Source organism: Balaenoptera musculus, chromosome 2 (genome assembly GCF_009873245.2).
Source record: "Balaenoptera musculus isolate JJ_BM4_2016_0621 chromosome 2, mBalMus1.pri.v3, whole genome shotgun sequence".
In the NCBI taxonomy this organism is placed as follows: domain Eukaryota; kingdom Metazoa; phylum Chordata; class Mammalia; order Artiodactyla; family Balaenopteridae; genus Balaenoptera; species Balaenoptera musculus.
In genome coordinates, this window is record NC_045786.1 from 77,886,251 (window position 1) to 77,913,107 (window position 26,857).

General features: G+C 38.7%; 1 protein-coding gene across 6 annotated transcripts in view; it reads left to right on the forward strand.

Annotated features, from left to right (window-relative positions):
- The window catches only part of NEDD4 (NEDD4 E3 ubiquitin protein ligase), a 151,967-nt gene that overhangs the window by 109,930 nt on the left and 15,180 nt on the right, over positions 1–26,857 (forward strand). For all 6 annotated transcript variants that reach the window (XM_036843381.1, XM_036843382.1, XM_036843378.1 and 3 more), the window contains 16 exons: positions 1,475–1,540; positions 4,433–4,552; positions 5,786–5,989; positions 7,214–7,294; positions 7,521–7,575; positions 7,672–7,730; positions 8,778–8,843; positions 12,789–13,018; positions 13,761–13,882; positions 13,973–14,043; positions 21,008–21,103; positions 21,465–21,538; positions 21,824–21,884; positions 24,671–24,730; positions 24,816–24,923; positions 25,578–25,674. In XM_036843381.1, coding sequence (XP_036699276.1) covers positions 1,475–1,540; positions 4,433–4,552; positions 5,786–5,989; positions 7,214–7,294; positions 7,521–7,575; positions 7,672–7,730; positions 8,778–8,843; positions 12,789–13,018; positions 13,761–13,882; positions 13,973–14,043; positions 21,008–21,103; positions 21,465–21,538; positions 21,824–21,884; positions 24,671–24,730; positions 24,816–24,923; positions 25,578–25,674 — 1,570 coding nt within the window. The remainder of the gene's footprint in view (positions 1–1,474; positions 1,541–4,432; positions 4,553–5,785; positions 5,990–7,213; positions 7,295–7,520; positions 7,576–7,671; positions 7,731–8,777; positions 8,844–12,788; positions 13,019–13,760; positions 13,883–13,972; positions 14,044–21,007; positions 21,104–21,464; positions 21,539–21,823; positions 21,885–24,670; positions 24,731–24,815; positions 24,924–25,577; positions 25,675–26,857) is intronic.

Sequence of the window (26,857 nt, forward strand, 5' to 3'; positions counted from 1 at the left end):
AACTAAACTAAACTTGGTAACATTGCTCAGCTCTGAAGAGAGGAACAGGGTAAACAGGGCATATATCTTTTGTACCTTTTGAATTTCAAACCATGTGCATATTAATTCAAAAAAATATAATTTATTATTTTTAAACTATTATATGGTCATGGTTAAAAATTGAAACAGTGCTGAAGTCTGTAAAGTAAAAATTGAATCTTCCATTTTACCTCTAACATGTGCTCCCTCAATTGCCATTAATGGTTTGGCATATATAGTTTTAAACATTTTCTACATATTCATGAACATGTATGCACAGACATATTTGTATATCATTTTTTTAACCTGAGATCATCTTGTATGCACTTTCTGGTAACTTACTTTTTTTACATACTGTATCATAGACATTGGACCATTTCAGTAAATATAGATGTGCTCTTTTTAAAACCAAACAACAAAATAATCAAACGTCATTCCCTTGTGCAAGTAACCCTTAAGCTATTTCTCCAGTCTCCTTTGATGGACTTTAGATTGTTTACAGTTCTTTGTTATTGTAAACAATCCTACAGAGGCTCCTCTGACTTAATTTACACCTATATTATAAATTTTAATGTCATTAAGTAACAGAACTAAAATATTTCAGATGGCAACAACAGCGTGCATATAAAAGCACAAGGGAAGAAAAATCATGCGCGTTCCAGGGAACAAGTAATCTGGAATGTCCAGAGGGTGGGTTGTGAGGTTGGAGGGCTGCAGCCAGCAGGAAGAGCCAGGTCCGGAAGCTCACTAACATTGTGTTCTGTGCTGTAGATTTTATCCTAGTGACTGTAAGTCATTGAAGGGCTCGGAGTGAGAGAATGATGTGATGAAATCTGCGCTGCAGAACGCTCTCTGGCTGCAGCACGGGGTATGGAGAGTAGATTTAAGCAAATAAGACTTGCAGCAAGCACATCTGTTAGGATGTTGCCACAGTAATAGTCAAGGTGATAAATGATGAAAACTTAAAGTTTAAAAAAAAAGTGTAAGGGAAATGTGTTTGAGAGCTAGTAAAGAAATAGAATGCGTAGGATCTGGTAACTGACCCGGCTGTAAGGGACAGGAGGGGGAGAAATCGGGGGCTGACCGATGTCTGCCTAGGGCAGCTGCTGGCCTCCCCTGCTGCCCACTGAGATGAGGAATACCTGCAAAGGAACAGGTTTGAGTGGGTGTGGACAGGGAAAAGCTGAATCCAGTTTTGGACACAATAAAGGGTTCTCTGTTAGACCTTCAAGAGAAAGTGACCAGGAGACAGTCTAGGACTCGAGGGACAAGTGTGAGCTGGAAGTTGGAAGGCATCGGTGGGGGTGGGGTGGTGTAGAGCGAGGCTGAGAGTGGGTGGAGTGGGTGTTCTTTCTTCTGCCCCATCATACCCACCCTGCCACCTTATCTGCCATTCAGAGACAAAGCAGAGACCTAAAGTTATTATCGTTCTTTTTTTTTTTTTTTTTTTTATAAGAATCATTCCAGCAGAAGAGGCAGCTTACAAGCCTATACTTTTGAGGAACAGCCTACACTTCCTGTGGTGAGTTTTAGCCTCTCCTCTCAATCCTCAATAAACATATAAGACGCAGCAACTTCTTTTCTTTTGGAACGCTGAACATGAACGTTTGATCCAGCACAGCAACTGGGCTCTGGGGGATGAGGTTGAGGGAGGGGAAATGGGATAGGTAGGCCCTTTAAAGACAAAACCTGGAGAACTGTCTCTCCCATCACGAGAAAGCCAAGTCCCCATGTGCTGGTGGGTAGCGTCTGGGCTTGGCAGGTGAAGCGCTGTGTGGGCTGGAGGTGTTGCGTACAGATCGAGACTGTGGTCTCCAGCGGCCTCTGCTCTGAGCTTGGCCCGTGGCATCTTGCGGCTGTTTCCGCCACGTGCGTGAAGCTGCGTCAGGGGCCGGTCCCTCAGGCAGGTGTGCCCCGGTGTCGGCAGGCTTGGCGGCCAGGATGGACTTCATCAGCCACTGAGGAGCGGTCTGCTGCCTCCTCCGTAGCATATCCAGCCGTGACCTGGGCTGGAGCTTAGACCTAACAACGTCATGGCCTCCATCCTCTTTTCTGGCTCAACCGTCATTGCTTTGAGTTTGTCTCTTCCTCACATGGTCTCCGCTTGTTTTTTAAACCAAATGTAAGCACCCAGGCTCCTGGCCCTTTCAGCCTCCCCTCCCTCTTAGCCACCCACAGACCCCCCCCCCCGCCCCCACCCGTGCCACCTTCCCTTCTGTCTGGGCTCTTTCTTCCAAATAGCCTGTGTCCCTGTCCTAATTCTCTCCCCATTCTGGGTCTGCGAGTGTTCCAGTTCCCCACTTAGACTGGCCGCCTCACTTTTTTCCCACCAACCATTTGTGATTTTGAATGGCAGTCTGTATATTAATTTTGAAAAGCGGGGATTGTTTTTGCTTTCACGGGACTTCCAGCAAAGGAATGCACAGGCCCAGAAGTCCTCGACCTAGGAGCGGCTCATCTATCTAAAAAGGTGGCCCTGCATCAAGAGAGGGACCTGGACCCTGTGCTGAGGAAGGAAGGGGTACCCACCTGTGCAGTTGGCCCAGTCACCAGTGACCACCAGCACGAGGGTGGATGCCACGGCAAGACTGCCCTCCCCAGCCTTCCTCTCGCGCTTACTAACCCGTGTCTGGCCACCTCCAATCGCCTGGAGCCGCTTAAGGAGATCCCTGGTGTTCCTCCCGCCTCGCTCCATCATCTCCTCTATGCGTTGAAACTGGTGAATTTCTGATTGACTGACAGGCACTCATCCAAGAAACTATTTTAAGTACACCAGATGAGCCACAGAATCTAGAGATGATTTACATTTTATGTACTGGAAAAGCTATTTCCGTGCCTTTTTCTTCTCAATACATTGATTAGAGGTCTGTTTTGTTTGGTTGCTTGTTTACAGCTTTCTTAAGGTATAATTTACATGCCATAAAATCCACCCTTTTTTAAGTACACAAGTACATGAGTTTTAGTAAATTTATGCGGTTGTGCAAAGATCACCACAGTCAAGTTTGAGATTCTCCCATCACCACAAAAAGTTTTCTTAATCCTAATACCTACTCTCAGCCCCAGGTGAACACTCATCTGCTTTTGTTGCTAGTTTTGCCTTTTCTAGAAATTTCATATAAGTGGAATTATACAGCATGCCGTCTTATGTATCTGGCCTCTTTTCACTTCATGTGATGTTTTTGAGGTTTATCCATGTTGTGACATGTCTCAGTAGCTCATGATATTCCATCGTGTAGATACGTCTACTACATCCCATTTATCTACTCACCAGCTGTAGGACATTTGTAAAGTTGGGCAAATTTGAATTCCATTATTTTGTAGACTCACAGCTCATCATAACTGTCAGCAACGTACATCTACCCCCATACATCTAGGGAACAGTATATCTAGTGAACAGACTAGTGTGATAGTTTTTATATGTAAGAGACATTAGGGAACCAGGCCAAACCTTGGAGAGTCTAATCTCTAAGACAAAATGGGTACTTCCCTGGTGGTCCAGTGGTTAAGTCTCCGCATTTCCAATGCAGGGGGCGCAGATTTGACCCCTGGTCGGGGAGCTAAGATCCCACATGCTGCATGGCCAAAAAAATTTTTTTTTAAATTAAAGCTCATGGAAAAAAAAAAAAAAAAGACAAAAGGAAGGCCAGACCTGGACTATTTTAAGTAAACCTGGAAAACTAGACCTTTTTTGTTCATTAGTAATAAACTACAATAATCAGCACGTCCCCAGCCCTCACAGAAAGAAAGCAGGGGTAACTTTGGACTTGGCACATATGGGTGATAATTTCTGTAGTTTGACTACCTGGGTTCAAATCTCAGCTCCACACTAGCAATGTTATCTGGTAGGAAATTGCTTCCATTTTCTAAGCTTCAGTTTCATCCTTAAGTAAAATGGGCCAGTAATCTTAATTATCTCATTAAGGTTTGTGTGGAGGTTGAATGGCATGATCTGTGTTAAAGCACTTAGTGTGCAGTGGTTATTACTCTCATGATTTTTAGTGTTATCATTCTCATCATTATTATCTGTTCTACTGGAGTTTTTTCTTTTAAGTGAAATGCTGTACACTTTAAAATATGATTTAAAACATGATTCATTTTAAGGAGAGCTAGCAGTGGGACTTCCCTGGCTGTCCAGTGGTTAAGGCTTCGCCTTCCAATGCAAGGGGTGCAGGTTCGATCTCTGGTCGGAGAGCTAAGATCCCACATGCCTCGCAGCCAAAATACCAAAACATGAAACAGAAGCAATATTGTAACAAATTCAATAAAGACTCTAAAAATGGTCCACATCCAAAAAAAAAATCTTTAAAAAAATAAAAATAAAAATAAAGAGAGCTAGCAGTGAAAAAGGGATGTGGTCCTTTTAAAAAGGATTCTTTCTTATTAATATTTAATTATTCTGTTATTCTTCACTTAGCTCTTGCCTACTTCATCTGGATTACCACCAGGTTGGGAAGAAAAACAAGATGAAAGAGGAAGATCATATTACGTGGATCATAATTGCAGAACTACTACCTGGATAAAGCCCACTGTACAGGTACCCTGCAATCTATCCATTAATGTGTTTTCTTACATAATTTGAACCATCATATTTCTGTGGAAGCTATTACGTCACTTTATAGTATATGCTGGATGCTTCTAATTATTTTCTGATATTGGTGCTAATTGTCTGCCATTTCCTGCAGATCTCTAATATACATGAATCACCACTTGTTATTATGTAAAACAAGTCCAATTGGGAATAGGAGGACAAAGTAAATGATCTGGTCCACTGGGTAATTGTGTAACTTGAATGGTTAAGATCATTATTTTGCTAAAAGATAATCTTGGCGATTAGTATCTATCAAAGAACTTTGTCATGATGACACTTTGTCCTTAGCAACAGTGAGTGCCTTTTGTAATATTTCCTTGTAAGCATTTAGGAAAATATTTTGTCTTATCACCATGTCTCTTATTGAGAAATTTTTTAAAACTGAAAAGTACAGAGAATAATATAGTAAATACCCATTTTCTTAACACCCTGAATTTACCGCCATTAACAAATCATCATATGTTTCTAGACATTTTCTTTTTTAAAATAAAATCTTACAGATAAAACTAAATTCCTTTTAGCCAAGCACTTGACCCCACTACCCAGAGGGAACTACCATCGTGAGCTTGTTGGGGATTCTTCCTGCCTATTTTATGTACTTAATAGAGAGCTAAACAATGCAAAATGTTATTTATGTCCATGTGTCAAGTTTTGCAAAGATGTGTTATATAATTCTAAATATTTTTTTGCTCACCATTGTTTTAAAACCCTATCATGTTGTTTTATATATAAATCCAGTGTATTTCTTTTAACTACTGCCTTATATTTCATCACATGAATGTATTACATTTCAGGTATGCATTTCTGTAGTATATGTTTGTCATTCATTTTGTCTTCCCAGCATTTGAACCCACTTTTTGTGTATAGGAAATTCCCACTCTATATGAGTCTTCTGGGTGAGCAAAGACAACCTTCTCCACTTGGCACTGCAGCTTCCCTTGCAACTAGGGTTAACAGACTGACGGTTAACCAGCATTCTTACTGCTCAAGAATTAGCTGAGAAATTATAAATTATTTTAAAAACAAACTTTGACAAAACACTGTATTGGAAAAATGAGCCTCCAATCTTTAGGCCTATTTATAATTGTGTGTGCTGTTTGCAGGTTAAGTTACCTTTTTAACCACAGCTATTTGTGTGTTCTCTATAAACACTGCAACACGATTGAATTAACGTGCTAGGCCACAGTGGAGACCAGTCAGCTGCCGTCAAGCCAGGGTTCTTCTGCAGGCCCTCACCCACAGGCCCCCACGAGTGACGCAGCACAGCAGGTGACCCAGCCATCTGACGTGGAGCAAGGATTCCTTCCTAAAGGCTGGGAAGTCCGGCATGCACCAAATGGGAGGCCTTTCTTCATTGACCACAACACCAAAACCACCACCTGGGTAACTTCAGTGCTCTCCAGTTTAAATTTATAACAACAATAATAGTCTCTCATGTGTAGTTTTTGATAATCTTTAATTATACATTAATATACCCTACATTTCCTAGTCCTCATTTAGAGATATGTTGAATTCTTAATAGGATTATTTCTATTCAATATGTTTATGCCTATTTTTAATATTTGGGGGGACTGTCATGGAGATTCATTTACTTCCTGTTTGCAGTTTTGGGTTTTTTTTGTTTTTTTGTTTGTTTGTCTTTGTGTGTGTGTGTGTGTTTTTGGTCACACTGTGCGGCTTGTGGGATCTTAGTTCCCCAACCAGGGATCGAACCCACACCCCCTACAGTGGAAGTGTGGAGTCCTAACCACTGGACCCCCAGGGAATTACCATGTTTGCAGTTTTTAGCTCACTAGCCATGAATACTGAGGAAGATATTTAGTCATAATCCTTTCCCTTTATATAAGGCTTATAGTTCCAAAGTACTTTTGAATCCATATCTCATAGTACCCAAAAAAACTTATGAGACTAGGTAGAATAGGTATTTTTATTTTAAGATACGGCTTAAAGTTGTTGAGCAGTTGGTGTCACCACTAATTGAAAAATTACTGAAAATCAGCAGCAGATGAAGAGATTTTGATTAATAAATTTGTTTAAAACACCAATATACCTAAATAAAACTAAAATTATACAATAAATGATTTAAGAAAATAATATTAAAATTATAATATATATCAATAAATCCAAATAAATTAAATTTTGTTCTTTCTTTCAACAATTTGAATTGCCTTTAATAACCTTTTTGCACTTACCTTCCTATCTTTCAAAAATATTAATAAATTAACACCTTAGCAGCTAGGTGCCTAGAAGCATGTTCAGGGCCTCAGAAATAACATGTGCTCCAGTTTTATGTCCCACTCTTACACCAGTTTTTATTTAGAGAAGAGCCCTAGATAGTGACACAATCCATAAAGAGTGGGCAAAATACTCCGAATGGTTTCTGTGAAAGAGGTAGTGAGTTAATACTGATCCTCCTCTGAGATCTGAGAACTGAATTTTGTAGCGTGTGAGTGATAGATTTTAGATGAGAACCTATTATTTCATAGAGTAAGCAAAAGAAATAAAAGTGATATCCATTGATATTAGAAAACATAGTAACAGATTGACTTTCATGATTTTAAAGTTTGTGTGTGTGTATTGTTTTCTTTATTTACTCTACCAAAAAAGGAAGACCCAAGACTGAAAATTCCAGCTCATGTGAGAGGAAAGACATCACTTGATTCTTCCAATGACCTGGGGCCTTTACCTGTAAGTTTATAGAACTGCTACCCATCTAACTTGGCTATCTCAAACATTTGTATTTTGGAATACAGTAGTTCTTTAACAACTATAGTTAATATTATTGTTGAAGTGTTGATGTCTTCTACTAAGAATGGAATATGCAAATTAAATCAACCATATAACCAAATCTATTTCTCTGCCCATACATCGAAAACCCTTTCCTAACGTAATTGAAATCTATTTTTCATTATAGCCAGGATGGGAAGAAAGAACTCACACCGATGGAAGAATCTTCTACATAAATCACAGTATGTGCAATGTGATTATTTTCATTACATTATCTTTTGCAGTATCGAATTTTGTGCGTGAGGATGGAGAACATCTTTTTTTCTCTCTTTCTTCAGATATAAAAAGAACGCAATGGGAAGATCCTCGGTTGCAGAATGTAGCAATAACTGGACCAGTAAGTCTCTTTGTATCAGGATCCTCTGATGGGGTTGTCCCCTTACCTGTCTCTTCAAGGGCGTTTGATCAAGGACATAGCACTAAAGGTGTCGAGAGGAAAGCACATTTGCAGATCTCCCCTCTCCCCACCGCCCATACACCAGGTCTCAGTTATTTGAAAAGAGCATATAAAGTCATTATCCTTACTCTGCACGGTAGCCTTGTGAGACCAGTGAGCCAGACAGTCAAATACTAAGGCAGTGGGCTGCCGTGCTCAGGCTGGTACTTGCCATTGTCTGAAGAAGAAGGCTGGCAATCCTCGGCAGATCAGAGGAGCCAAGAGTGTATCTGGTGAGGAAGCAGAGAGCACCCTGTCAACTCAGGGTCATGACTTGATCTTTTTAGTTGAAATCGTTGTAAATACCGGTATATAAGACGTACTCACATTTAAGTACAATTATTACCATGTATGATATTTACACTACTCTTTTGAGTCAGATTAATGATAGGAAAATCATTTTTCTCATTTATATAGCTTCTTTTTCCAACTTTAGTTTTTCAGATTTTAACTGTTTCCTAATTCACAAAAATAAGTAAAATTGAAGATACAGTTCTTGTAGATTACTCTTCTGACTCCATGTTTAGTCTTTTAAAGTAATGGATAAAAAAGGCAACTCCTCAGAGTTCAAGCAAAAAGTATATTTTTCAAATTGTTCCTTTAATGAAGAAATCACTTTGAAAGCCTCTTTAGAAATGGAAATTTTCATTTCTAATATTTCTCTACTTGGAAGACATTTCCTGTTTCTGGCCTGTTGCATTTCAAGAATATTGTATGATGAAAATTACAGCCATAGGAGTTGCTGAATACAATTTTATCTTAAACAGAGAAATTAAAATTTTTTAAATTGTATATATGGTTTTTCTTTGAATTAAACTTTTCTTTTCAAATATTCTCTTTTAATGCCTTTAACTTATATTCATCAAATACCCAGAGGGGAGTTTTTTAAATTGTTCCAGAATGAAACAACTTAAACCTTCTTTATTTTTCCAAAATTTTCAACTCAAGGCAGTGCCCTACTCCAGGGATTACAAAAGAAAGTATGAGTTCTTCCGAAGAAAGTTGAAGAAGCAGGTTAGTGATACTTATAACGAGTTCTCAGGAATGATTGTCATATAGACTGAAAGCATGGGAAATGCATTTTAAAAAGTAACAGAGAATTTATTCTATATATTAACAACTTTGAATAGTTTCTTTTAGGGAAAGGATGTGTATTTTTTGAGTACCTGTAATATATGATTAGAGACCACAGTTATTTTATGTCTTCATTTTTCAATATACCTTGTAATATAGAAAAATAGTATTAGAAGTGTGCTTTTAAAGAGCTCTAATCTGGTTTCCTCGTGGGTTTGTGGGGTTTGGGTTTTGTAGAAACTAAGCAAGAGTAGCTCAGGAGATTATCCCCAGGCCTGGACTTAATTGTGTAGGAGGACTCTCTGGATTCCTTTTCTGCTTTGACTATTGTTTTCCAGTGTTAGTCATTCGTTATTTACAGCTTCAAATATAATATATCTCTTCATAATTTGACAGTACAGCTGTGGTTGGAGCAGTCCTCTTATTGCTTGTCTCCTTCTGCTTATCGGAAATGTTCACTACTCTCTTTTCCATCACCACAAATTCATTATGTTTGGAACTAAACTCATCTGCCCATCTATTTCATTTCTGTTGATGATGACTATTTTTCTTGAGTAATTTTTAAAAATTGATTGAAAGATTCTTTAAATTCCATAGTGCTTTAGTTTTCAAAGGTTTCACACACACGATTTCATATAACTCCATAATAACCCTTCCCCCCACAACCTCTGTATTGCCCCTCCCCCCTTCCCTCTCCCCCTGGTAACCACTAATTTGTTCTCTATATCTGTGAAGGTGATGACCATTTTTTAATGCCTTTCTAATTTGCTCGTGCTTTTCCCCTTGCCCTGCAGTTTAGGAGTACTGCCACTAGGTGGCTCTATTGGGTTACACTTACTTGCCTTCCAAGCCTGAAGCCTGCTTTTCCAGATTCAAGATGGTGGGTCTCCTTCCACAGATTTTCTCATCCTAAATTTAACAAAAAAAAAAAAATGAAATATGATAGTTTTTTAGTGCAAATATTTTATGCCTGAATAAAGTCCTAAAATGTCATCAATGTTTTAAACTCATTTTCAATAATAATTTTTTGTTAAAATCACTCTGGAAATTTGTTTTCTACTTCTTAAAATTATTTGGGATTTTAAGTCTATTTTGAGTTACTTGTCTGGTAAATATTTTCATTCTTAATACTGTACTGGTGGAATAGAAGCACTAGCTTCTCCATTTGCCAGTCTGAACACTTATAAGCATGTTACAGTATCTAATGGTTGTTGAGGCAACAGGTCACAGAACACAAAAACCATATGAAAGCAGTAATATTTATTGAGCTCTCACTCCATACCAGGCATTTTTCTTAACAAGTTACATGTATTATCTACGTGTAATCTCTACAATAACTCTACAAGGAAGGGACTATTATTATCACATTTTAGATCTGAGGAAACTGAGGCTCAGAGAAATTAGGCAATGTGATCAAGTTCCATGGTTGTTAGTGGCAAAGCCAGAAACAAACCAAGTGGCCTAGCGCCAGAGTCCATGCTCTTAAGCCACCTGACATATCAGATTGGTGATTAAGAGAAGAAATTACCCAGAATGCAACAAAGATATATAAAAAGATTAAAATTATGAAAGAAAGCTTAAGAAGCATGAAGCTGTTCCAGAAAGAGAGACTGGAGAGCCTGAGGAAGAGGCTGAGAATCTGAATCCTCAGTTTAACAAAATGTCCCAAGCAGGATTTAAAAAATAAAGTCCCTATCTGGACACATCACAGCAAAAGAAAGATGCAGATGAAACTATCTAAATCAGTGCTCCAAAGCTTTGAGCTGTCTTTATCCTTTTCCTCTGCCTCATCCTTAACATCTCATTAGTTAGGAATAAGGGTGGCTGATCATTACTGAGATCACTGCATGCCTGGTATCATGTCAGCGCAAGAAATGCGTTATCCTGGTAAGTCCTGAAACAGCTCCCTGAGGGTCGATATTGTTACTGTCCCTATTTTATAGGTGAGGAAATTAAGCCTTCGAAAAGATGTGTGAGGTGAAGCCAGGACTTGAACACAGGGTCCACTGACTCTAGAACCCATGCATGGTCCACCACTCAGCTCAGATGTGGAAATTTCTCCTTCAGCCCTCTCTTCGTTGCCACTGCTCACTCACATGGTCCATTCATCTTCTCTCACACCGTCTGTGTCAGGGGTCTTTCACTGACCAGCATGCCTCTTGTCTCTCCTTAAAAACACCCTTCACACTCGACGCCATCAGCCTCTGAGAACCCACCAGTCCGATCCTGTGGCTTCCTGCTCAGCAGCTCTTCCTGGTCAGCCTTCACGCTGTCTACACTGTGGCCTCAGACTGCTTCTGTACCTTCTTGCACTCTAATCCCTCCTCTCCCTCCCCTCCTCCTTCTGTACCATCCAGCTGTCAAATGGCTTAGACCCTTCCTGCATGCTGTTCCTCAGTCCCTCTCTCCCTTCCCCTCTTGAAGCCCCCTTGATTGTCTCACTTGCAATTAATAGCTCAGTCTTTTTGCCCACAGAACTTTGCTTCTATTTCTATTTTAAATCTCAGAATTAGTAACATTTACATTTGTTTCTCACACACAAACCAAATTATAAACTCCTTGAGAAAGTGACCACATCTTCTTATGCCATGTTTTTACTCCCTTCTCCTCCCATCTCTGGCCCCACTGCGATACCTACCTAGCATGGGCCTATCCCAGAGCGGGCCTTCAGTAAATGCTTGCTGAGTCACCTGCACTGTTTGCCTAGTGCCTAAAATTCTAAAATTCCTTTTCTCCAATCTTACCACTTTTTTAAATTGCATAAGCAGCAGAGGAAACTGATTATGTTATGCTTATATCGCTTATATAAACTGCTTGTATTATTATGTTTCTATAGGGCTTTCCACTTTTCTTAAATATATTGATAGTGAAATTGATTTTTTTTTCCCTTAGAGCTAACCCTCTTTTTGAAGTGACAGAATATTGATAGTATGTTTTCTTTTCATGGTTTCCACTTGAACGTTGCACACAAAGCACTCAAGAATAAAATATTCAGATATATTTCTATGTAATTTACAACAAGATCTGCCTAAAAGCATAGTTATCTACATTTGTCGTATAAGCAAAGTATGTACAAAAGATGAGTGAGGCAACGGAGCTCATTCACTAAGAACAGAGACTCAGGAGCTAAGACTTTCTTAACTTGTGTCTTTAGTTTCTTCACCCATAAAATGAAGACAATAATAGTAGCTTCTTCATAGTGTTACTATGAGGAGTAAATGAGTTAACCCATTAAAACGCTGGGAACAGTACTGGCACAGTCTGTAGATGTTAGCACCTGTTAACGAGTGAAGCGGGCAGGCTCCAAGGAGGAAAAGTGGAGGGCGGGGAAGAACCCTGAGCCAACAGGCAGACAAGTAGCAGGCAGTGGCCAAACTGACCATCTTTAGAACTTAAGTTTAATAACTTAAGTGAAATGTTATAACTTAAATTTAGATGTTAAATAATGCATATATTCAACATATTTCTGCACTCTATTTTTAAATTTATTTTCCAGTAACGAAAGCTGTCTCTCAGAAAGAATTTCTGCTTCTTTAACATTGGACTCATTCCATATTTATTTTAGTAAAACTAATGGTCTTCTTCATTGGATCTTAAGACGGAAAGGACTGTTCATGAACAGTTCACGTGAGCCTAATTACCACCATCAGTAGCTGCTGCTTCAGATGTGAAAATCAGAAGTCTATGTAATCAAGTGACTAGAGAAAATGCATTAGTTCTTTCATACTGTGGAGGAAATACAGACAATATACCTAGTCCTGTTTTCCCCGAAAAAGGATCTTGGGTACAGGGTAGAATACAGTGAACTTTATAACGTTCGTGAGAGAAATGTGTCGTCTTGTTGAATTGATTTAAACCATGAGTCTCTCTTCTCTGGGTTTCCAGAATGACATTCCAAACAAATTTGAAATGAAACTTCGCCGTGCAACTGTCCTTGAGGACTCTTACAGGAGAATTATGGGGGTCAAGAGAGCAGACTTCCTCAAGGCTAGACTGTGGATTGAGTTTGATGGCGAAAAGGGACTAGATTATGGAGGAGTCGCCAGAGAATGGTTCTTTCTGATTTCGAAGGAAATGTTTAACCCTTATTATGGGTTGTTTGAATATTCTGCTACGTAAGTACCTTTACAATGACTGTATACAGAAAGAAAACCACTGTTTTGAAAGTAACAGAGTGATATGATGCAAGGAAAATGTACATCACAATGTGTCAGAAAAGGGAGACTGTAACTAATGTTGTTTCAGAAATAACTTTTTTAAATTGTGGTGAAATATACATAACATAAAATTTACCATTTTTATCATTTTCAGTATATAGTTCAGTGGCATTAAGTACAATACATTCATTGTTGTGTAACCATCACCACCATCCATCTGCAGAACTTTTTCATCATCCCAAACTGAAACTCTGTACCCTTTAAACACTATCTCCCCCATTCCCTGGCATTAACCATTCTACTTTCTGTCTCTATGAATTTGACTCTTGTCAGTACCTCATATAAGTAGAATCATACAGTATTTGTCTTTTTGTAACTGACTTCATTAGCATAATGTCTTCAAGGTTTTATCCATGTAGCAGCATGTGGTAGAATTTCCTTCTTTTTGAAGGCTATATAAGATCCCGTTATGTGTATATACCACATTTTGTTTATCCATTTATCTTTCAATAACATTTTGGATTGTTTCCACCTTTTGACCAAAATGACTATTTTTAAAACCATTAAATCCAATGGTCTAATATGGTTCTAACAGAGGTAAACAACTCTGAAAAGAGGGAGATGATTTACAGTTATTTGTCATATTAAAATTTTTGTGTGAAATACAGAAAGGAACATTTAAATGTGGTTATCTTTACAGGGATAATTATACCCTACAGATAAATCCCAACTCTGGATTGTGTAATGAAGATCACCTCTCTTACTTCAAGTTTATTGGCCGGGTAGCTGGGATGGCAGTTTATCATGGCAAACTGTTGGATGGTTAGTATTAAGCATAAAACTTTTTTTTAATGTAATTATCTGATTTCTTTCACTTGGTAATCATTTTGAATATATTTGATTTTTTACAAGGCTTTTTCATCCGACCATTTTACAAGATGATGCTGCACAAGCCAATAACACTTCATGATATGGAATCAGTGGTATGTCTTTTTCACTTATAAAGTATGATATAACAAGCAACTGAATATTTTACAGGCTTACCTTTTAATAATGAAAAAAATCAATAGATGTTCCACAATACAAATGAACATTTTCCCCAACATTTTGTTATGAAAATTTTCTAATATACAATGAAATTGAAAAAATTTTACAATTGCTATGTGCGTATCCACCACCCAGATTCCACAATTGGCTTTTTATCTATACTCACTTGTCCACACCCCCATCCGTCAATCCATCTTGTTTTTTGATGCATTTCAAAGAAAGTTGCATATATCAGTAAACGTCTCCCTAAATACTTCAACATGTTATACATCAATTTTATGCATCTCTTGCATCAGTATTTGAATTGTGATTATTTGTGATGAATGGCATATGTTTTCAAAATGGCAGCCCAAAAGCAAGGCCTTGAGATTAAGCTACTACAAAGAAACAGAAACCCGATAAAAAGATTGGCTTGCAGGAAAGCACCAGAATCACAACTAACTGCTGAACAAGCATCAACAGGAAGACACTGGAACTCACCAAAAAAGATACCCCACATCCAAAGACAAAGGAGAAGCCGTAATGAGACAGTAGGAGGGGCATAATCACAATAAAATCAAATCCCATAACTGCTGGGTGGGTGACTCACAAACTGGAGAACACTTATACCACAGAAGTCCACCCACTGGAGTGAAGGTTCTGAGCCCTACGTCAGGCTTCCCAACCTGGGGTTCCGGCAACGGGAGGAGGAATTCCTAGAGAATCACACTTTGAAGGCTAGTGGGATCTGATTGCAGGACTTTGACAGGACTGGGGGAAACAGAGACTCCACTCTTGGAGGGCACACACAAAGTAGTTTGTGCATCGGGACCCAGGGGAAGGAGCAGTGACCCCATAGGAGACTGAACCAGACCTACCTGCTAGTGTTGGAGGGGCTCCTGCAGAGGTGGGGGATGGCTGTGTCTCACCGTGAGGACAAGGACACTGGCAGCAGAAGATCTGGGAAGTACTCCTTGGCGTGAGCTCTCCCAGAGTCCACCATTAGCCCCACCAAAGAGCCCGGGTAGGCTCCAGTGCTGGGTCGCCTCAGGCCAAGCAACCAACAGGGAGGGAACCCAGCCCCACCCATCAGCAGACAAGCAGATTAAAGTTCTACTGAGCTCTGCCCACCAGAGCAACAGCCAGCTCTACCCACCACCAGTCCCTCCCATCAGGAAACTTGTACAAGCCTCTTAGATAGCCTCATCCACCAGAGGGCAGACAGCAGAAGCAAGAAGAACTACAATCCTGCAGCCTGTGGAACAAAAACTACATTCACTGAAAGATAGACAAGATGAAAAGGCAGAGGGCTATGTACCAGATAGAGGAACAAGATAAAACCCCAGAAAATGAAGTGGAGATAGGAAACCTTCCAGAAAAAGAATTCAGAATAATGATAGTGAAGATGATCCAGGACCTTGGAAAAAGAATGGAGGCAAAGAACGAGAAGATGTAAGAAATGTTTAACAAAGAACTAGAAGAATTAAAGAACAAACACCGAGAAGAATTAAAGAACAAACAAAACAGAGATGAACAATACAGTAACTGAAATGAAAAATACACTAGAAGGAATCAATAGCACAATAACTGAGGGAGAAGAACGGATAAGTGACCTGGAAGACAGAATGTTGGAATTCACTGCTGCAGAACAGAATAAAGAAAAAAGAATGAAAAGAAATGAAGACAGCCTAAGAGACCTCTGGGACAACATTAAACGCAACAACATTTGCATTATAGGGGTCCCAGAAGGAGAAGAGAGAGAGAAAGGACCTGAGAAAATATTTGAAGAGATTATAGTCGAAAACTTCCCTAACATGGGAAAGGAAATAGCCACCCAAGTCCAGGAAGCACAGAGAGTCCCAGGCAGGATAAACCAAAGGAGAAACATGCCGAGACACATAGTAATCAAATTGGCAAAAATTAAAGACACAGAAAAACTATTGAAAGCAACAAGGGAAAAATGACAAATAACATACAAGGGAACTCCCATAAGGTTAACAGCTGATTTCTCAGCAGAAACTCTACAAGCCAGAAGGGAGTGGCATGATACACTTAAAGTGATGAAAGGGAAGAACCTACAACCAAGATTACTCTACCTGGCAAGGATCTCAGTCAGATTCAATGGAGAAATCAAAAGCTTTACAGACAAGCAAAAGCTAAGAGAATTCAGCACCACCAAACCAGCTCTACAACAAATGCTAAAGGAACTTCTCTAAGTGGGAAACACAAGAGAAGACAAGGACCTACAAAAACAAACTCATAACAATTAAGAAAATGGTCATAGGAACATAGATATCGATAATTACCTTAAACGTGAATGGATTAAATGCTCCAGCCAAAAGACACAGGCTCGCTGAATGGATACAAAAACAAGACCCATATATATGCTGTCTACAAGAGACCCACTTCAGACCTAGGGACACATAGAGACTGAAAGTGAGGGGATGGAAAAAGATAATCCCTGCAAATGGAAATCAAAAGAAAGCTGGAGTAGCAATACTCATATCAGATAAAATAGACTTTAAAACAAAGAATGTTACAAGAGACAAGGAAGGACACTACACAGTGATCAAGGGATCAATCCAAGAAGAAGATATAACAATTATAAATATATATGCACCCAACACAGGAGCACCTCAATACATAAGGCAACTGCTAACAGCTATAAAAGGAAATCAACAATAACACAATAATAGTGGGGGACTTTAACACCTCACTTACACCAATGGACAGATCATCCAAACAGAACATTAAAAAGGAAACACAAGCTTTAAATGACACAATAGACCAGATAGATTTAATTGATATTTATAGGACATGCCATCCAAAAACAGCAGATTACACTTTCTTCTCAAGTGTGCATGGACCATTCTCCAGGATAGATCACACCTTGGATCACAAATCAAACCTCAGTAAATTCAAGAAAACTGAAATCATATCAAGCATCTTTTCTGACCACAGCACTATCAGATTAGAAATCAATTACAGGGGAAAAAAACGTAAAAAACACAAACACATGGAGGCTAAACAATACGTTACTAAATAACCAAGAGATCACTGAAGAAATAAAAGAGGAAATCAAAAAATACCTAGAGACAAATGACAATGAAAATATGACGATCCAAAACCTATGGGATGCAGCAAAAGCAGTTTTAAAAGGGAAGTTTATAGCTATACAGCCTACCTCAAGAAACAAGAAAAATCTCAAATAAACAATCTAACCTTACACCTAAAGGAACTAGACAAAGAAGAACAAACAAAACCCAAAATTTGCAGAAGGAAACAAATCATAAAGAGCAGAGCAGAAATAAATGAAATAGAAACAAAGAAAACAATAGCAGAGATCAATAAAACTAAAAGCTGGTTCTTTGAGAAGATAAACAAAATTGATAAACCATTAGCCAGACTCATCAAGAAAAAGATGCAGAGGACTCAAATCAAGAAATGAAAAAGGAGAAGTTACAACAGACACTGCAGAAATACAAAGCATCCTAAGAGACTACTACAAACAACTCTATGCCAATAAAATGGACAACCTGGAAGAAATGGACAAATTCTTAGAAAAGTAGAACCTTCCAAGACTGAACCAGGAAGAAATAGAAAATATGAACAGACCAATCACAAGTAATAAAATTGAAACTGTGATTTAAAATCTTCCAACAAAAAAAGTTCAGGCCCAGACGGCTTCACAGGTGAATTCTATCAAACATTTAGAGAAGAGCTAACACCCATCCTTCTCAAACTCTTCCAAAAAATTTCAGAGGAAGGAACACTCCCAAACTCATTCTACGAGGCCACCATCACCCTGATACCAAAACCAGACAAAGATACTTCAAAAAAAGAAAATTACAGACCAGTAAAACTGATGAACATAGATGCAAAAATCCTCAACAAAATACTAGCAAACAGAATCCAACAACACATTAAAAGGATCATACACCATGATCAAGTGGGATTTATCCCAGGGATGCAAGGATTCTTCAATATACGCAAATCAATCAATGTGATACACTGTATTAACAAATTGAAGGATAAAAACCATATGATCATCTCAATAGATGCAGAAAAAGCTTTTGACAGAATTCAACATCCATTTATGATAAAAACTCTCCAGAAAGTGGGCATAGAGGGAACCTACCTCAACATAATAAAGGCCATATATGACAAACCTACAGCAAACATCATTCTCAATGGTGAAAAACTGAAAGCATTTCCTCTAAGATCAGGAACAAGACAAGCATGTCCACTCTTGCCACTATTATTCAACACAGTTTTGGAAGTCCTAGCCACGGCAATCAGAGGAGAAAAAGAAATAAAAGGAATACAAATTGGAAAAGAAGAAGTGAAACTGTCATTGTTTGCAGATGACATGATACTATACATAGGGAATCCTAAAGATGCCACCAGAAAACTATTAGAGCTAATCAATGAATTTGGTAAAGTTGCAGGATACAAAATTAATGCACAGAAATCTCTTGCATTCCTATACACTAATGATGAAAAATCTGAAAGAGAAATTAAGGAAACACGCCCATTTACCATTGCAACAAAAAGAATAAAATACCTAGGAATAAACCTACCTAAGGAGACAAAAGAGCTGTATGCAGAAAACTATAAGACTGTTGAAAGAAATTAAAGATGATACAAACAGATCGAGAGATATACCATGTTTTTGGATTGGAAGAATTAATATTGTGAAAATGACTATACTACCCAAAGCAATCTACAGATTCAATGCAATCCCTATCAAATTACCAGTGGCATTTTTTACACAACTAGAACAAAATATCTTAAAATTTGTATGGGGACACAAAAGACCTCGAATAGCCAAAGCAGTCTTGAGGGAAAAAAACAGAGCTGGAGGAATCAGACTCCTGGACTTCAGACTATACTACAAAGCTACAGTAATCAAGAGAGTATGATACTGGCACAAAAACAGAAATATAGATCAATGGAACAAGATAGAAAGCCCAGAGATAAACCCACACACCTATGGTCAACTAATCTATGACAAAGGAGGCAAGGATATACAACAGAGAAAAGACAGTCTTCAATAAGTGGTGCTGGGAAAACTGGACAGCTACATGTAAAAGAATGAAATTAGAACACTCCGTAACATCATACACAAAAATAAACTCAAAATGGATTCAAGACCTAAATGTAAGGCTGGACACTATAAAACTCTTAGAGGAAAACATAGGAAGAATGCTCTTTGACATAAATCACAGCAAGATCCTTTTTGATCCACCTCCTAGAGTAATGGAAATAAAAACAAAAATAAACAAATGGGACCTAATGAAATTTAAAAGCTTTTGCAAAGCAAAGGAAACTACAAACAAGACGAAAAGACAACCCTTAGAATAGAAGAAAATATTTCCAAATGAATCAACAAAGGATTAATCTCCAAAATATAGAAACAGCTCATGCAGCTCAATATTAAAAAAACAAACAATCCAATCAAAAAATGGGCAGAAGACCTAAATAGACATTTCTCCAAAGAAGACATACAGATGGCCAAGAAGCACATGAAAAGTTGCTCAACATCTCTAATTATTAGAGAAATGCAAATCAAGACTACAATGAGGTATCACCTCACACCAGTTAGAATGGGCATCATCAGCAAATCTACAAACAACAAATGCTGGAGAGGTTGTGGGGAAAAGGGAACCCTCTTGCACTGTTGGTGGGAATGTAAATTGATATAGGCAGTATGGAGAACAGTATGGAGGTTCCTTAAAAAACTAAAAATAGAATTACCATATGACCCAGCAATCCCACTACTGGGCATATACCCAGAGAAAACCATAATTCAAAAAGACACATGCACCCTAATGTTCACTGCAGCACAATTTACAATAGCCAGGACATGGAAGCAACCTAAATGCCCATCGACAGACGAATGGATAAAGAAGTTCTGGTACATATATACAATGGAATATTACTCAGCCATAAAAAGGAACGAAATTGGGTCATTTGTAGAGACGTGGATGAATCTAGAGACTGTCATACAGAGTGAAGTAAGTCAGAAAGAGAAAAACAAATATCGTATATTAACGCATATATGTGGAACCTAGAAAAATGGTACAGTTGAACCGGTTTGCAGGGCAGAAATTGAGACACAGATGTAGAGAACAAACGTATGGACACCAAGGGGGGAAAGTGGGGGGTGGGTGGTGGTGTGATGAATTGGGAGATTGGGATTGACATGTATACACTGATATGTATAAAATGGATAACTAATAACAACCTGCTGTATAAAATAAATAAATAAAATTTTAAAATTAAAAAAAGAAACAGAAATCCAAGGATTAAATCCTTGACTATAACTTTGTAACCTACACTGAATAGCATCACACAGTGTGTGAACACATGGATTCCAAGACCTCGTCCGTATTACCAAGTCCCATTTTTGTGACACGTTATTCGTGTGAACAGTATAATTCTTCGTAAATCATAAAATTGCACAGTTATTGGCATTGGTTAACTGAAGTTTTGTATTTAATTTGAGATTTTTCTTCCACTTTGGCCAGGTATAAATAACAGCCTCCTCAGAGCTGCTTAAACACTTCAAACACAGTCTCACCAGCCATGTGAAACAGGTGTTGAGTGCTCCTGAGTATCCATGGCAGTTAGGATTCATGTCAAAACTGACCCTTTAACTGGATAATAAAGTCTGTACCTCCACTACTTCCAAACAGAGATAGACTTCGAAACTTTTAAGCAGGCACCACGCTATTGATATATGCACTTATACTTACTGGTCATTCAACTCTTTGTAATACTTGTGTGTGTGTGTAAAAGATGTCCAACTGACCTTTTCATCTTTTGTCCAATTATTCAGACCCTCAGCATACTTTCTCTGCAGATTCAGGTATCTTCTTTCTACATACAAATTTTAAATATGCACTCTTTCCCATTTAGGATAGTGAGTATTACAATTCACTAAGATGGATTCTTGAAAACGATCCAACAGAACTGGACCTCAGGTTTGTCATAGATGAAGAACTTTTTGGACAGGTTTGTAAATTTTGATTAATTAAAATGGTACATAAATTGTGGAACTTTAGAACTTAAGTTTAATAACTTAAGTGAAATGTTATAACTTAAGTTTAGATGTTAAATAATGCATATATTCAACATATTTCTGCACTCTATTTTTAAATTTATTTTCCAGTAACGAAAGCTGTCTCTCAGAAAGAATTTCTGCTTCTTTAACATTGGACTCATTCCATATTTATTTTAGTAAAACTAATATTTCAAGTTTTCTTAGCTTTTGAATGGATTTAATTTAAAACACCAGGTTTCTGGTATAACTATCATATGTATACTTAATTTTTTTCACTAAAATAACATATCAATGTATCATGCTTAATTTTAGACCCATCAACATGAGTTGAAAAACGGCGGATCAGAAATAGTCGTCACCAATAAGAACAAAAAGGAATATATTTAGTAAGTATTTTGTTGTAAGTATTTTACTCTATTTAGTAAATTCTTTATTGGAAATAATTTTATACTTCTTTCTGGGAAGACTCTTTGTACCTTCTTTCTCTTAGCCCAGAGTCAGAGCCTCAATGTTCTTTTTTTCTTTCTGTAACCATGTCATATTACTCACTCATGTTCAGTTTTTGCCTTGGGCTTAGCTAGTCTTTATTTTTTGTTTCTAACCAGAATACATGTACCTTAACACTTTTTCTTGTTTCCTGTGAAAAAGATGAAATGTTTTGTTTCTTTTAGTCTTGTAATACAATGGCGATTTGTAAACCGAATCCAGAAGCAAATGGCTGCTTTTAAAGAGGTATTTATTTTGTTTCCTCTTCTATAATTTCAAAGTACAGTCCGTAAGTTTTAAATATTGGTCCTTATCATGTCGGAGAAAAAGTAGTATATGACTTTTTAAAACCATTTTAAATTAATTTTCATACTGACAAAATATTAAATGAATAGATGTTGAGTTAAAACGCAATCATTCAAGAAATCCATGTGGGCTTCCCTGGTGGCGCAGTGGTTGAGAATCCGCCTGCCAGTGCAGGGGACACGGGTTCAAGCCCTGGTCTGGGAAGATCCCACATGCCGCGGAGCAACTAGGCCCGTGAGCCACAATTACTGAGCCTGCGCATCTGGAGCCTGTGCTCCGCAACAAGAGAGGCCGCAATGGTGAGAGGCCTGCGCACCGCGATGAAGAGTGGCCCCCGCTTGCCGCAACTAGAGAAAGCCCTCGCACAGAAACGAAGACCCAACACAGCCATAAATAAATAAATAAATAAAATTTAAAAGGCTTTAAAAAAAAAAAAAAAAGAAATCCATGCAATAAACAGTCCTCCTTAACATGGATCCCCCTCACCTTTCCCAGTCCCACTCCCCTCACCTTAAGTAACCTTAGGTGAACAAAGGAACAAGAGTGCTAGAGGGATGGTGGAATATACTATTTGTTTCTTTTCCTAAATGGGGTCACATCATACATGTTGGTTTGTGACTCACTTTCTTCTCTTATCAAATACTTATTGGAGGTCTTTACATGTCAAGATATATAGTGACCTTTCTTTGTGGCTGCCTTTTATTCATACTCTAAATTCATAAGTTATTTAAACTTCCCAATTGATAGACATTTAGGCTGTTGTCAGGGCATTCATTTCCTAAGCTAACTAAAAGTCTTCTGTTAACTATTTATCACATACTTTTTCATTTATTCAACACTGAGCACTGACTGTGTCTGGTGCTATGAGAGAGGCAAAAAGACATAGGTCCTGCTGTCAAGGAGCAAAGACTCTAAAGGGGGAAATGGACAGAGGGAAGCCTGCAGTACTAGGTGAGCAGAGAAGAGAGGTAGAAACCAGGGCAGAGAGAGGTGGAGGCAGGGGAGGGGAGGGCTCAAGGGATGGGCCAGCCACAGAGGAAGAGGAAATGCAATTCTAAGCAGAGGGGCAGCACCTGTGAAGTGTGGCAGTAGACAGACTGGGCACACGTTAGAGAGAATACAAGCAATTGCTGTACTGGATAAGAGGATGCAAGAGGTGAAATTAAGCCTGGAGAGATGGGAAGAACCAGATGATGGGGGCCCTGTTTGTTTGGAGTTTTCTCTGAAGTCCAGTGAGGGAAGAAGGTGGCATTAAAGGCTATTAACAATTGAACACCAGGATTCAATGTATTGATACATTTTGGTCAGATCATTCTGGAAGTGGTATGTAGTGAGCTAGAGAGGGCAAGACGAGCCGCAGAGGCTAGTTGGGAAAGTGCTGCAGTAATCCCGGGGAGAAATGGTAAGGACAGTGGGAAGAAAGCTGTGTGTGCACGTGAGTGGCTCTCAGGAAGGTAGATCTATAGCTTAGGGTGATTTAAAGGATAGAGATCTGGGGATCCTCTGCATGTGTGTAGTGGAGGTGTGGACTAGACAAGATGGAAAATTCAAAAGAACAGTAAGAATGGTGAAAGTGGATGGCCACACGCGGGGATGTGGGAACACCAACATTTAAGGAACAGACAGGAGAAATGGAGACATCAAAGGAAATCAGCAAAGGCAGACAGAGACATAGGAGGAAAACCATCAACAACAGCAGAGTTTCAAGAACAAAGGTGTTGTCAACAATATCGTAGTGCAGAGAAGTCAAATAAGATAGGGAACTAAAAAGCATGTATTAGATGTAGCTGCAAAGCTGTCTTTGAGTTTCTCCAGGACACCTTCAGGGAAGCATTGATGAAGAGGTCAGATTGCAGCGGTTGAGGGATAGATGGGGGTGAGCAAGGGGATTTGGAAATGCGTAGTAACACTGTCCAGAACGTGGAGAGCAGAAAGAGGGGCTTGCTTTCTTGTTTTGTTTTTAAGGTAGATAGGCTTGAACAAATTTAGATGCATCAAGAGTGAGCTAGTAGGGCTTCCCTGGTGGCGCAGTGGTTAAGACTCTGCCTGCCAATGCAGGGGACACGGGTTCGAGCCCTGGTCTGGGAAGATCCCACGTGCTGCGGAGCAACTAGGCCTGTGAGCCACAATTACTGAGCCTGCGCGTCTGGAGCCTGTGCTCCGCAACAAGAGAGGCCGCGATAGTGAGAGGCCTGTGCACCGCGATGAAGAGTGGCCCCCCACTTGCCACAACTAGAGAAAGCCCTCGCACAGAAATGAAGACCCAACACAGCCATAAATAAATAAATTAAAAAAAAAAAAAAAGAGTGAGCTAGTAAAGGTTTAGTGATGACATCCTTGAGGAAGCAGATGAAGCACAGAGAGGAAGTGGTCCCTCTCTCCACAGCAGTGGGGAGGAGGCCCTCGTGGATGTTGGTGCTGGTTGGTACATGGGGATGCAGAAGGTTGAGGGAATTCCATCCTGCAGAATTGCCTCTATTTTCTCTCTCAAGTAGAAATTATCTGCTGTAAAGAAGGGGTGACATGGAGGAGGAGGAGACTTAAAAATTGTGGGGAAGTTTTAAAATAGCCACTTCGAGGAATCAGTGAGAGAACAGACATGTATACTTTCTTGCCAACACTGAAATGTCAGTTAAGAGCCCATGAATGTGTAGTGGAAGAAGACGAAGTATGGGATTGTCCATTGACCCCACTGACCAGGGTTTTAAATATATTCTTTCTACTAGGGATTTTTTGAACTGATACCACAGGATCTTATCAAAATTTTTGATGAAAATGAACTAGAGGTAAGAAATATTGTTCTTATCTTAAAACAGGACTTTTGTTCCAATTATTCTTCATGTCTACAGTTTGACATTTCTTATTACGTAGCTTCTGATGTGTGGCTTGGGAGATGTCGATGTGAATGACTGGAGAGAACACACAAAGTACAAAAATGGCTACAGTGTAAATCATCAAGTCATCCAGTGGTTTTGGAAGGTAATGGAAAGCTTCTATTTTCATAAATTACTTTTCAGTAGATTCAATCATATTTAACTATACTAGTGGATCACATAGAGATAAGACAAAAAATATATATAGCCCTGCCAAAATTATCTTTGATTTTGTACTGTATACGTTTACCTTCTGGATATGGTTCCAACCTCCATACATATTTTTAGATAAGTAAAATGTGCAGAATGTAGTAAGTGGTAGTGACAGCTGAGATAGGCACTTGATTCCTTACTAAAGTTGGGACTCTTCAAGGGAACTTGTAATAACCTGCAGTGTATTCTCTGGGACTCCTGCATGGCTCCTTGGAATGTGATTTTCCATCTTATACAGAGATGTGTATGCTACTCAATAATACCAGTAAATAACAATTTTTTAAAAGCCGTGAGTCACACCTGAGAGGAAATTTTGTCACTTTATTAGGCTATAATACCACTCTAAAGAGTTACCATGTAGCCTTGGAAATGAAGTTTCAAGAACTTCATGAACCACCCATAAGCACAACTTGAACTAAAAGAAACATGCAAATTTCATAAGTGATCATTAATGCTCTAACTAAATTCTGATAGCATATTTTTCAGGATAGTTTTGTTACCGGTTTTTTCCAGTGATGTTCCTAAGTGCTGCTTTTATCTTTTGCAGGCTGTTGTAATGATGGACTCAGAAAAAAGAATACGATTACTTCAGTTTGTCACTGGCACATCCCGTGTGCCTATGAATGGATTTGCTGAACTGTATGGTAAGGATTTCCGTAGATCATTAAAAGATGGAGCTTATGCCAGTTGTCTTCTTCATGGCTGACTAGTCTTCAGGCTTCTATCATTTATACAAATATTTAGCTTAATTTAAAAAATTAAGATTTTAAAATGATTATAATTAGATACACTGAAGTAGGTCAAAATATATGTACACCTTCTAATCAGATAGCAAAGGAGAAAACTGGAAACATGAAATGACTCAAGTTACTTCCCATTCTTGAATTTTAAATTTGATTCCCACCCTGCATTCCATTACAGAAAAAGCATTGCCTGTAGTGTGATGGTTTAGGGCAGGCAGCGTGTAAAGTTCCACAGGGTGTTAATAAGCGTACAACAAAACACAGAGAGTATCATAGTAGAATACATTTGGGGGAAAGAACGGACTAAATGAAGTTAAATATTCTGTTTATTGGAATGACATTTACTTGCTTTTAAAGATACCAAGAAGAACAAATCTTTCAGAGAGAGTATAGCCAAGATTGGAGCCCTACTGTCCCCTCCTTGGTAAACCTGGTTTCCTTGTTAAGCTTCATTTATATCTGTTTGCAGAACCTGTCAAGCAGCTGCCACTTCTCCACCTAGAGTAACCATTCCCAGTAGGAAGGCTGAGACAAGAGCTTTGCTGCTCACCAATGTGCTCATTGGAAAGACAAATCCAATTAAGCAGGGCAAACACCCCTTCCATCTCTAGATCCACTGCCCTCTTTTATGCAGCCCAGGCCTACAGCCATCCACTGATATCATGAATTTTTTGGAATTTGGGGGAGATATCCCACACACAGGTCCAGAGTTATTAGTGTTAGAATATAAATTCAAATTCTTAAGGGTTTACAAAAGAAGTAGAAGTTGCTTCATAATGTTAATATTACAGTACAGTATTATCTAGCCAATAAAAAGTATGTTACATTTTTTTTAACATCTTTATTGGAGTATAATTCCTTTACAATGGTGTGTTAGTTTCTGCTGTATCACAAAGTGAATCAGCTATACGTATACCTATATCCCCATATCCCCTCCCTCTTGCGTCTCCCTCCCACCCTCCCTATCCCACCCCTCTAGGTGGTCACAAAGCACTGAGCTGATCTCCCTGTGCTATGCGGCTGCTTCCCACTAGCTAGCTATTTTACATTTGGTGGTGTATATATGTCCATGCTACTCTCTCAC